The 13,294-nt window shown below is 42.6% G+C and overlaps 1 protein-coding gene across 3 annotated transcripts in view; it reads left to right on the forward strand.

Moving 5' to 3' along the window:
- Window positions 1-1,086: 1,086 nt before the first annotated feature.
- The window catches only part of dner (delta/notch-like EGF repeat containing), a 114,646-nt gene continuing 102,438 nt past the window's right edge, over window positions 1,087-13,294 (forward strand). For all 3 annotated transcript variants that reach the window (XM_072392665.1, XM_072392666.1, XM_072392667.1), the window contains exon 1: window positions 1,087-1,638. In XM_072392665.1, coding sequence (XP_072248766.1) covers window positions 1,327-1,638 — 312 coding nt within the window. In that variant the 5' untranslated portion in view covers window positions 1,087-1,326. The remainder of the gene's footprint in view (window positions 1,639-13,294) is intronic.

Here is a 13,294-nt window from a genome sequence, read left to right on the forward strand (position 1 = left end):
TCTCTCGCTGTTTCAGACTGAATGGTACAGTTAGCTGGCTTTAACGTGCAGACTACCACTTTAATGTTCTTTCTCCACGATAAGTCACTGTTGTTTAGCTGGCTTTGACCAGACTGTGGGCTTTTGAAGAAAGTGCCGTGTTTCCTCCAATCAGAGGTTCCCACTTCGACGGAAGCTTCAAATTAAAAATCCCCCAAACTGTTCTGCCCTGTTTCAGCTTCCAGAGCAAATTATTCACAGCTGCTATCACTCACAACCCTTTCAAGTTATTGATTGATGCCACTTGCACCACGAATTCTGGTGCATCGACCTCCGGCTGTGGTCCTCCTAGATGTTTCTACAACTTGAATGATGTCCACCTTTTAACTAAGAAAAGGAGTTATTAAAGTTAGGTTTACAAACCTATCACAGACATTCATGTGAAACAAAGGTTTGAGCTGTTCCAAGCTTGTAGAAATATTCTATGGAAGTACAGATGCTGTTTTCTCCCAAACAAGTAATATGTGAAGAGTCGGACTACTTACTGACTACATGATGGGAATATGATGTTCTAGCTTTATTTATTTTCTTAAAAGTGAACAAAAACTGAACTCAGCTTTTGCTTTGTCATTGTGGACAGTTTGAGTCCAAAATCTAGTCAAACCGAGCAGCAGCAGCAGCCTCAGTGCTCGGTCCTGTCTGGATCAGAGTGATTTAGCTTTTTTTCCATCTTCAGACCGCTTCATCTCCCTCGCTGTAATGATCCCATTTATCACTAGAAAACGGCTAATTTTATGGCACGGCTGCAGGGTTTTCTCCACCGGCACCAACTGCACCATTCCTCCGCCCTCCCACTCTCCTCCCAGCCTCTTTGAAGGCCCAGCATTAAGTAGACGTTAGGGATGATGAGACTCCAAATGAGGTAGGTTCAGACCTGCCTTCTTCAGGTGTTCTGCACAGTGTGTGTGTGTGTGTGTGAGAGAGAGAGAAACCTAGAGAGGAGTGTGCTGCTGCGTGCGTGCATGTCGTCAGCGATCATCGTCACTGTGACTCGGAGACGGACAAGAGCCAATAGCCCTCCCTTTCTCCTCCCGCATCCCTACCTTCCCTCTTCCAGCTTCCACTCATCAGCCAGTCATTCTCCCTGCGCACAGCTGAGGCTCTACATCCGAACAGCCAGCCTCCTGCTTTCTCTCAAACACACTCACTCATCTCTGAGTTGCTGCCGAGCCCAGCCGGCACCAGCTCTGAGCAAAGGGGAGAAGAAAAAAAAGAGAGAAAAGAACACACACAACAACAACAAAAGACGGAAAAGAGGAGAGAAGAAGCCGCAGTGAGAGGATCAGGATGTGGACGAGTGTGTCCACGGTTCCGTCCTGCCGCCACACACAGGTTGCACTGAGGCTCGCGTTCGCGCTGCTTCTCCTGCTCCTGGGGTGCAGCAGCGAGTCCGCCCCCTCTGCTTTCCAGCTGGCTCCAGACACGCCGGCCCCGGCTGAGCCCACCCCGACCCAGGCCACACCTCGTCCGAACCCCTGCGAAGGCCGACCGTGTCTCAACGGGGGGCTCTGCTTGGTCCTGCCCTCCGCTGGCAAGCCGGAGGACGCCTGGGAGTATACGTGCACATGCAGCCAGGGCTTAACTGGGCGCAACTGCGAGGTATGAACCCGCTGACTTCTTGAGTCTCGTCTTGCTGAATGACACAGGGGCTGGCGGAGAACAGCTGGTGTATTATTGCATGAGAGCATCTCACAGTAGACGGTGAGAGGTGTCGCCCTCATGTTTTACTTACTTTGTAAAGCGGTACATAAAGAGCTCAAATGGGCTCCTTACTTACTTTTCGATATCACCTGTTTCACTTTGATGTTTTTTTTTTCTGTTTTGAGCATATGATTTAGTCCGGAATCCATTGTCACTTTTGTGGTCATGTGTGAAATTTGAAAAAGCCACTCCTCCGTCCCAGCTGGAAGCTCCATCCTGAGTGATGCTGACAAACCTGCAATCCACGTCTCACATGTGTTTCGACACGTGCAGTAGATGTATAATAATATATATATATACGTTCAGCTGTTCGCAAATGGCTTTTTAATGGGAGCATGTGCTGTCAGAGACATGGAGTCGAGTGCTGCGTTGCTGTGGCAACAGGGAGGAAGAGCAGCAGCAGAGATGCAGAATGAAAACTGTATGTGTGTCAGACTGTAGCCTATATCGGTATGAGTGAATCACATAATAACCCCCCCCCCCCCCCCCCACCACCACGTTCTGTTTTTACACCTGCATAAACTTGAAGTAGTTCAACTATACAGTGAATGGTGCATCGTTGTTAAATTAATAATCGAAGCATCAGCTCTTACCTGTGTTATGCACTCAGGCTGTTTTAAAACTGAGCTGCTCCCTTTATTTTAAGTGTTTTTTGTTGTTGTTGCCGTCTTCTGCTCCCTTACTAGTTTGAAGGACGTTGATACTTCTGATGCAGTCCTCCTTTGTTCTGATTTAGAACTTCATTGATCTTCTCATAAACCTGCTTTACTGATCCCGATGGTTTGAGCGCCATTTGAGGCTTAAAGTAAATGGAGTGTGTCTAAGCGTCAGAGGCACCAGGCCTATGAGTCATACTGGGGGCGTATGAGAGCATCCGCCTGCAACACGAAGGATAAATGAGTCTACTGCAGCATCAGGGAGGGAAAAGCCAAGGTGACTGGGTGAACTTGAGAAGAATCACCAACAGGTGGCAGCCACATCACCCTCCCACTTTGTGTTTACTGTACATCTGCATACATGTCTCCTCACCTCGTGGGCATGCAAGTATGTCTGACAGTGGAAGGCGCACCAGGTGAGCCTGCTGGTTGTATGTGGGCAGGACTGAAAGGGTTTAGTAGAGCGTTTAGTCGGTGGCCTAATCACCGTCTCCTTGGCTGTCCTGGTTTTATCTCTCAGAATAGAAAGCAGCTGGGGTTTGTTACCTCTGCAGGCTGCTCTGCTGTGCCCCTACAAACCACAGAAGGATGGTGTTGTCGCCCAGCATCACATGAACTCTGTGGGGATATTTTCATTCAGCCAGAGCAACCATCACGGCTTGAGCTCGGTCCAAACATCTCTCTCCTGCTGTAAAGCAACAAATTACAACATCCACTCCAGCTTTATCCCTCTCTAGAAGCCCTAGTCTGGGAAAAGCTGCAAGCAGGGACAAGAGAGGAATCTTTGATTTTTGCCTCACTCCCCTCTTGCTGGTTTTGTCCTCTCTGTGGAAACTGGAGCAGCAGTAAGTTAAAGTTTGGTAAGTGGCCTGAAAGCCTGAGCATGGAGCCGGTTTGCTTGTCCTGTCCTCCCCATGTGTCACAACACAGATGGTCCAAGAGGTGAGGAGGAGGAGATAGGAAATTTAGGAGGAGAAAATAGTTTGCGGGTGGGGGTGGGGGATCTATAGATCTCTCCTCTGTGGAGGGTACACTCTAAGTGTTGGTGCTGGCTCATCACCAGCTCTCTGTGCAAAGTGAGGAGTCAGTGAAAAAACTGAGCGGAAAAGCATGAAAACTGTAGTTGGTTCAAACTCGGTCAAGTCTGTTGATTTGAGAACATTTTGCACCATATTTTGCAAATCCTGCTTTGCGGCTTACCTCCCAGGCTGTGTTTTTTGTAATGCAGGAATCAAAGCTGCCCGGTGCAAACCACAGCGGCGAGCATCAAGGGGACAGCAAACCCACAGTAATTGTTAAACTCACTGGGTTTTAATAACTGCCGGCCTACCTTTTCTGGATGGCAGCCTGTAAGCTGTCCTGCTGGAATTCAAAGCTGCTGGCCTTTCTGTGAGTTATTAGCTACTCAGGCTTTCTGTTATTCATTATTGAAGGGCCTGTTGTGCGTCCTGATGGATTTGGTTGCTTTATACTACCCAGCAGGGCTGCAGCAGCACAAAACAACCATTAGTCCTAAAGGAAGTTCAAGGTTTTGGGGGTTTTTTTTGGTTAGTTTAGCTCAGCTGGTCAGCAGGCTGTTCTGTTAAACATACCTGTGTGACCACGTCAGTTCTGTGCAGAGCTGGAAGCTTTTGAATCCCTCTGATGACCCCTGTTAGATCTCAGGAAAGAAATGAGCTAATTACCACTCCATCTCTCTCCTTCCATCATCTAGTTTTGCTTTCTCATTCACATGTCCCTCTGTTTCACTGTTACATAAGCATCATTTAAGCCGTTGGGCTTCTTGCTGTGGTTTTTGAATGTTTTCCCCCTCCACCTTTAGTGGTCTTGTGTAACAACGTATTTAAGGAGCAGTTTGACATTTTGGGAACAATACAGTCTGTTGAGCTGCAGCCTGCAGATGGTTGGATAAGCTTAGTCTGGCACTGTCCAAAGGTAACACAATCTCCCCACCAGCTTTTCTTAAGCTCATAAATTGCAGCATTACTTCCCATTTATTCAGTGTGTACAAAAGTTGCCGTGCAAAGAGGAAGAAAAAAAAAAAAAAACTTGAAAGGGTTTTAACCTTTGGACAGAGCCAGGCCAGTAGCTTCGCAAGTACTTTTTCTGCTAAGCCAAACTAAGCTAATCTCCCGTTTCTAAAGCAGCATATTTAGCTAACAGACATAAGTATGTTTTATCTTGTTTGGTTACACAGGACAAAGCCAAGATTACAAATTGTATGCTTTATTGGTGGTTTGTACTGCAACATGGACTCACATGAGACCCAGTGGCATGCTGCTAAATCCACGAGGGTTTAATGTTTCCCACTGTGAAATCATCTGTAGCAACGGTGCTTTGATGTAGACTTTACCTCGCTTTATTGCTTCCTTTCTTTGAGCTCACCCTTTACCCATAGTTCATAGCAAAATTGGTGACGTATAAATGTGTTTTTTTGTGTGTGTTAACAGAGCTTCAATGAGCTCACATTTTGCAGCTTTTTTTGTTTTCCACAAGTGTCAGAAGCAGACTCGGGTTGAATGGATGTTAATACTGGGTGACATTGAGAAACTTTCCATCTAAGATTAATTTTTCTTGCAACGTCCGGATGTTAATGACAAAGAGTACTTTCTTTTCTAGTGAAGCTTAACTGTCCAGTGCAGAAGCTGCGCTAAAGAAACTCTCCCTCCTGACAAGAGTGAATATAAACAAAGCTGAATTCTGAAGCTCATCATAATTGCAAGAAAGTGTGCATGTGTGCGTGCGTGTGTGTGGCAGTCAGCCCTCGTCTCCAAGGACCATCCACTTTGGAGCTACAGCCAATTAAGCAGAGCTCAGAGCTCATCACCAGCCTTTGGTCTCTTTGATATCTTGGCTTGTTAGTCAGAGCAAAGTTAGAAGCCGCAAGGAATGTGGTTTTATTTAATAATACACTGAAGAATACAGTGTTTGTGTTTTAATACTGTATCGTGTTGATGAACCTGTATCTCGTTGTTTTCTGTCTTTATCTATTGAGGCACTTTTGCGGCTGTCAGCTTTTGCCACGATGCTTTCTAAATAGGAATGAAATCAGGCAAGGCTGCAAAATAGCACAATGATGCAAAATGGCTTCACGTCATGTTTCTAAAATGTATGACATAGCGTAAGTCGAGTTTGTCGAGAAATGTCAATATAATTCGAGCTGGATCTTCTACTTTTGCTCCGTGAGATACAGATTCAGGAAGATAATTGGATATTGTACTAAAAATAAAAAAGTCTAGATGTTTTCAAGTAAGTTTTTGGCAAGAATTATTGTGACTCCAAGCTCCGCTTTTTCACCAAAAAATAGCATTTATGTACAGTGCAAATATAACAGAATGAAAGCATTTTACACTTTAACTATAGAAGCAACAACCAATGGCAAGATACAATGTCTTGTAAAACAGAATGTCCCCTAAATGAATATCTGTCTTTATAACTGTGACCTTTTTTATAGTCTTACTTGATTTATTATTTTCATTCCATCTTTGCTGCTTTGCTTCTCTTCCTCTGAATAAGGAGACATTATTGAATAGAAGTAATTCTCTTCCTCGTTGTTGCATTTCAAAACGCTCAGCGAGCTGAAACTGAAGTCTGTGTTAAGAAACTGACAACTACAACTACATTGGCATCTCCAAGAAGCTGCAATGTTCAGAATGCTTCACACTGTAAATTCCTTGAATAGAACATTTATTACTATTTGCAAATAGAAATTGCAGAAAAGAAATTTTCAGCTCGTTTGATAGCTGGTAAACAGCAGCAGAAGGCTGCATTAATACAAAAGGTAATGCACACTCTTGTGAATTATCGTTTGATGAATGCAGCAACGTGAGAAAACCGTTTCTTTCCCTGCCAATATCTTTTATTTAGCAGCTGCCCCTCAGCTTTTGGGACTATGCCCAATTATCACCGAGGTTTCACTGCTTTTCATGTTGATGTCCCTAGACCTTTCTGCCTTTAAACAAACAGAGGTGCTTATGGCCAAAGACGTGGGTCATTTCCATGTCACACATCACACATCACCTAGTATATTGATCTGTGCAAAGCTAATAATTGCAGTGCAAGTGCTGGTGTAATGGGTTAGAGAGGCCAGATACCACAATTGCAACAGCTGTACATATTGGATCATATCAGGTAGGTTTCTCAATAGCAGTCTCAGCTCAGTCTTTGAGGTCTATTTGCCTTTCTGTCACTCTGGCAGTGGTCTGGTCCAGACTCAAATGTGTCAGCAGATTCTGGATGAGTTACAGTGAGGTCTCGAACATGGTCTCATGATGCCAAGACTTTCAATTCTATAGATTGTGTTTGTCTTCTTCTCTTTAAGTGCTATCATAAGGTTCACATGTGTGGTTCCTCTTGCTGAGCCAACAGATTTGAAGCCTTGAGTCAGGCTTTTTAACTGCTGCAATCTTTTATTTTATTATTTAATTTAGGTTATTGATTTTTATAGGAGCCAAAAAACTAAAGGGTTGAACTGATGAAGATTGAGGTGTGGATCTTTACAATGGAACTAAATATCTAAAGGCACTCTGTGCACTGTAGCACTTTTACAACTTATGAATCTCGTAGTAGCCCCAATCAAGTCACCTATTTAACTCGAAATGTGACCATAATTGACAAAATAAACGTTCAAGCTAACCGGAAACTTGCAATTGAAACCATAAACTTGTCAAGAAACTGATTATTGAGGCAAGTTGTGACGATAGAAGTAGACTTCTTTTTTGTAGACTTCTTTCATAACCACAGGAGAGGCCCCCTGGGATCCAATGGGTATAATGTAGGATTAAGGACCTAAAACGACCTAATTGTTCATATGCAAAGGTTAGGTCCATCTTTTACATGGTGTGGCTGGCTCCATCATCAGGCTACAATTTAAATGTACAATGCAGTGTTTCAGGACAAAATTCCTGATAATAACACCCCCTGAGCCTCAGCTCTGCTTTCTGAGTTTATACTAGCTAGCAAACGTTAACTTCAAACATGTTAACATGCTAAGCTAAGATGTTAGCATTATACTGAGTAAAAAGCAGCAGAAGAATTTCTAAGCATACTAATGTTAGACTATTTAAAGCGCACTGAGATGTATATCGTGCCAAGTATCATCAATAACTAAGGGAAGAAGTACAGAGCTTCACTAAAAGGTGCAAGGACAACAACACCCAAAATAAAGCTAAGAGAAATATGTATCCAGCATCCCACAGGACATAACCTATTTACTGCTGCCATCTGGGAAATGCCACAGGTCTGTCTGTGCCTGTATAACCAGACTGAAAGATATGTTTCCCCCCTTATGTTATGGTATCAATTTAGCATTATCTGAGCTATCTCTTCGTAGTCGCATAGTATTATATGTACAAAACAAATTTGCATTTTTGTTAATCATTTTACATGTTTATACATGTCTCATGGCAGCCTCAGGGCATACATTGCACAGTTGCCCGGGAACGTTCTGGAGCTCTTTTGCCTTTTTAAAGAAAAAATATTTTATATCAAACATAAATCATAATTCCCCCCCCAAATGCCACATGTATTAAAATATATAGTTATAATTCAGGAGACAGTGGGTTACAGAACAGAACAGAATTCATTTTCAGAAAGAAGCACCAAAACAGCCCTGCCAGCAATGATTTAAAGATAATAAAATCTGTCTGACTATGGTCATGTTTCCTCTCTGTTTCTTGTAAAATACAGTCTAATCAGCTGCTGCTGTTGAGCATTTTTCAACTACTGCCGACTGAGCGCATATCTGGAGCCACTTGTCTTTATATCGCTGACACTCATCATGGGCACACCTCTCATTGCTGCGCTACTGACTCTTTTTTATATTCCTCGAGTCTAGCAGTGAAACGTCTGCTTCTGGCCTGGATAGAAAACATGTCATTTAGTGGTTTACTGAAGCAATTTGTTCTCGTTCATTTGCATTTAGTCTGCCCTCAGTCATGTTTTTATCTTTGATGGGGCAGTAAGTTGTGATACTGCTTACCGTATGATGAAGGAAACGAAAGGGCAGAGCACCCCTCACGCAGCACTTCTTCACCCTGATACTAATAATCTTCCTCTGCAACATGATGGTAGGGCTGTCTCTTCTAATTATTAGGGGTCTAGCAGCGAAGCTGCAGAACCCTATTGTTTTAGTAGTTTTTCTTATTAGGGGTCTAGCAGCGAAGCTGCAGAACCCTATTGTTTTAGTAGTTTTTCTTATTAGGGGTCTAGCAGCGAAGCTGCAGAACCCTATTGTTTTAGTAGTTTTTCTTATTATTATTATTAGGGGTCTAGCAGCGAAGCTGCAGAACCCTATTGTTTTAGTAGCTTTTCTTATTATTATTAGGGGTCTAGCAGCGAAGCTGCAGAACCCTATTGTTTTAGTAGTTTTTCTTATTAGGGGTCTAGCAGCGAAGCTGCAGAACCCTATTGTTTTAGTAGCTTTTCTTATTATTATTATTATTCTTCTACTTTCCGCCACCATTGAAGTCTATGGCAGCCCCATTAACGCAATGGTAAAAAGTTGTGAAATTTGGCACATCTATTTAGCACATTCCCATTAGCAAATTCAACAAATTTGGAAACCAAATTCAAAACTCTCTAGCGCCACCAACATGTCAAAGTTTGAAGCCCATTCAGCTAAATAACTTTTGACTCGTTGGTCCAAATTTAAAAAACAAGGTATCGTTGGAATCCTTGGATCATGACGAGTCCAACGCATCCTATGACGTCATTTTCCGTCTGACTAGATTTTCCGCCATCTTGGATTTTGTTGAAAACCTTCAAAAGGATTCTTCGTTCACACATTTTGACCGATTCTCATGAAAATTAGCACAGAGTATCTTCGGACGAATCCGCACAAAAGCTAGGAAGCGGATTTTTCATTTTCGACTTTGTTCACCCACAATAACCAATCAAATTTGGCGGCGACTATGCCAAAAAGGACGTGAGGCCATATCTCAGCAACCGGTTGGTCTTTTGACATCAAACTCATAACACATATTCATAACTCGATTTTGAAGAGGCCCAAGAATTTTGGAGACCTTTGACCTATAGGTGGCGCTATATTTAGCAAAAATGCATTTTTCCTCATAACTTTTGACCCGTTTGTCCAAATTTCACAAATGATGTACCCTTGTAATTCTTGGATATAGCCGAGGTCAACGAATCCTATGACGTCATTCGCGCCATCTCGGATTGTCCGCCATTTTGAATGATGTTAAAAACCTCCAAAACGCATTACAGGTCACCCAGATTGTCTGATTTCCACGGGACTTGACACATAGAATCTTCAGACCAAGCTTCACAAGAGCTATTATGTGAAATTTTTAAATTCGCTTCCCTTTTCCCGTAGCAGCCAATCAAACTCAGCGATGACGCGCCAAACAGGACGTGAGGCCATATCTCAGCAACCAATTAATCTTTTGACATCAAACTTCTAACACAGACTTATGACCAAGTCTGTATGAAGCCCAAGAAGTCTGGTGCACTTCCACCCAGAGGGGGCGCTATAAGTACAAAAACTGCATTTTGCTCATAGCTTTGGAGCCGTTGGTTCAAATTGGACAAATGAGGTACCGTTGGAATCCCTGGATGAAGACGAGTTCATCTCAAACACCAAACTTGGTCTGTGGACTCATGATGCCTTCCTGAGCAGCCGCAGGCTTGCCTGCTGTTCTGCTAGACCCCGTATCGCTGCTTGCAGCTATATTTAGGGGTCTAGCAGCGAAGCTGCAGAACCCTATTGTTTTAGCTGGTATTCCTATTATTATTGATCTACTTTCCGCTGCAATTGAAGTCTATGGCAGCCCCATTAACGCAATGGTAAAAAGTTGTGAAATTTGGCACATCTATTTAGCACATTCCCATTAGCAAATTCAACAAATTTGGAACCCAAATTCAAAACTCTCTAGCGCCACCAACATGTCAAAGTTTGAAGCACATTCAGCTAAATAACTTTTGACTCGTTGGTCCAAATTTCAAAAACAAGGTATCGTTGGAATCCTTGGATCATGACGAGTTCAACGCACCCTATGACGTCATTTTCCGTCTGACTAGATTTTCCGCCATCTTGGATTTTGTTGAAAACCTTCAAAAGGAAACTTCGTTCACAAATTTTAACCGATTCTCATGAAAATTAGCAGAGAGTATCTTTGGACGAATCCGCACAAAAGTTAGGAAGCGGATTTTTCAATTTCGACTTTGTTCACCCACAATAACCAATCAAAGTTGGCGGCGACTACGCCAAAAAGGACGTGAGGCCATATCTCAGCAACCAATTGGTCTATTGACATCAAACTTATATCACAGACTCATAACTCAATCCCTAACAGGCCCAAGAATTGTGGTTATCTTTGACCTATAGGTGGCGCTATATTTAGCAAAAATGCATTTTTGAGCATATCTTTGGACCCGTTTGTCCAAATTTCACATATGAGGTACCGCTGTAATCCCTGGATATATCCAAGGTCAACCAATCCTATGACGTCATGTGCGCCATCTTTAATTGTCCGCCATTTTGAATTATATCAAAAACCTTCAAAACGCATTACAGGTCACCCAGATTGTCTGATCTCCACGGGACTTGACATATAGAATCTTCAGACCATGCCCCACAAGAGCTATCATGTGAAATTTATATATTCACTTCCGTTTTCCCGTAGCAGCTAATCAAACTCAGCAATGACGCGCCAAACAGGACGTGAGGCCATATCTCAGCAACCATTTGATCTTTTGACATCAAACTTCTAACACAGACTCATGACCAAGTCTTTAAGAGGCCCAAGAAGTCTGTTGCACTTCCACCCAGTGGAGGCGCTATAAGTAGACAAACTGCATTTTGCTCATAGCTTTGGAGCCGTCTGTTCAAATTGGACAAATGAGGTACCGTTTGAATCCCTGGATGAAGATGAGTTCATCTCAAACACCAAACTTGGTGTGTGGACTCATGATGCCTTCCTGAGCAGCCGCAGGCTTACCTGCTGTTCTGCTAGACCCCGCCATCGCTGCTTGCAGCTATATTTATTATTCTTCTACTTTCCGCCACCATTGAAGTCTATGGCAGCCCCATTAACGCAATGGTAAAAAGTTGTGAAATTTGGCACATCTATTTAGCACATTCCCATTAGCAAATTAAACAAATTTCGTGCCCAAATTCAAAACTCTCTAGCGCCACCAACATGTCAAAGTTTCAAGCTCATTCAGCTAAATAACTTTTGACTCGTTGATCCAAATTTCAAAACCAAGGCATCGTTGGAATCCTTGGATTATGACGAGTCCAACGCACCCTATGACGTCATTTTCCGTCTGACTAGATTTTCCGCCATCTTGGATTTTGTTGAAAACCTTAAAAAATTTTCACAGGTCACAAATTTTGACCAAATCTCATGAAAATTGGCACATAGTATCTTTAGACCAATCCGCACAAAAGTTAGGAGATGGATTTTTCAATTTCGACTTTGTTATTTAGCTACATCAATTCAAAGTTGGCGGCGACTACGCCAAAAAGGACGTGAGGCCATATCTCAGCAACAGTTTAATCTTTTGACATCAAACTTATAACACATATTCATAACTCGATCCCAAACAGTCCCAAGAATTATAGTGATCTTTGACCTATAGGGGGCGCTATATTTAGCAAAAATGCATTTTTGCTCATAACTTTGGACCCGTTTGTCCAAATTTCACATATGAGGTACCGTTGTAATCCCTGAATATATCCGAGGTCAACCAATACTATGACGTCATGTGCGCCATCTTTAATTGTCTGCCATTTTGAATTATATCAAAAACATTCAAAACGCATTACAGGTCACCCAGATTGTCTGATTTCCACGGGACTTGACATATAGAATGTTCAGACCAAGCCTCACAAGAGCTATCATGAGGAATTTTTTATTTTGTTTCCCTTTGCCCGTAGCAGCCAATCAAACTCAGCGATGACGCGCTAAACAGGACGTGAGGCCATATCTTAGCAACCATTTGATCTTTTGACATCAAACTTCTAACACAGACTCATGACCAAGTCTGTAAGAGGCCCAAGAAGTCTGGTGAACGTCCACCCAGAGGGGGCGCTATAAGTAGAAAAACTGCATTTTGCTCATAGCTTTGGAGCCGTTGGTTCAAATTGGACAAATGAGGTACCGTTGGAATCCCTGGATGAAGACGAGTTCATTTCAAACACAAAACTTGGTCTATGGACTCATGATGCCTTCCTGAGCAGCCGCAGGCTTACATGCTGTTCTGCTAGACCCCGCCATCGCTGCTTGCAGCTATATTTATTATTAGGGGTCTAGCAGCGAAGCTGCAGAACCCTATTGTTTTACTAGCTTTTCTTATTATTATTATTATTCTTCTACTTTCCGCTGCAATTGAAGTCTATGGCAGCCCCATTAACGCAATGGTAAAAAGTTGTGAAATTTGGCACATCTAATTAGGACAGTCCCATTAGCAAATTCAACAAATTTCGTGCCCAAATTCTAAACTCTCTAGCGCCACCAACATGTCAAAGTTTGAAGCCCATTCAGCTAAATAACTTTTGACTCGTTGATTCAAATTTCAAAAACAAGGTATCGTTGGAATCCTTGGATCGTGACGATTCCAACGCACCCTATGACGTCATTTTCCGTCTAACTAGATTTTCCGCCATCTTGGATTTTGTTGAAAACCTTAAAAAATTTTCACAGGTCACAAATTTTGACCAATTCTCATGAAAATTGGCACAGATTATCTTTGGACCAATCCGCACAAAAGTTGCTCATTTTTTACTTCAAATTCGACTTTGTTCACCCAGTACATCCAATCAAAGTTGACGGCGACTACGCCAAAAAGCACGTGAGACCATATCTCAGTAACCGGTTAATCTTTTGACATCAAACTCATAACACATATTCATAACTCGATCTTGAAGAGGCCCAAGA

This window comes from Leuresthes tenuis, unplaced genomic scaffold (assembly GCF_036924035.1).
Source record: "Leuresthes tenuis unplaced genomic scaffold, fLeuTen1.0.hap1 SCAF_9, whole genome shotgun sequence".
NCBI lineage: Eukaryota > Metazoa > Chordata > Actinopteri > Atheriniformes > Atherinopsidae > Leuresthes > Leuresthes tenuis.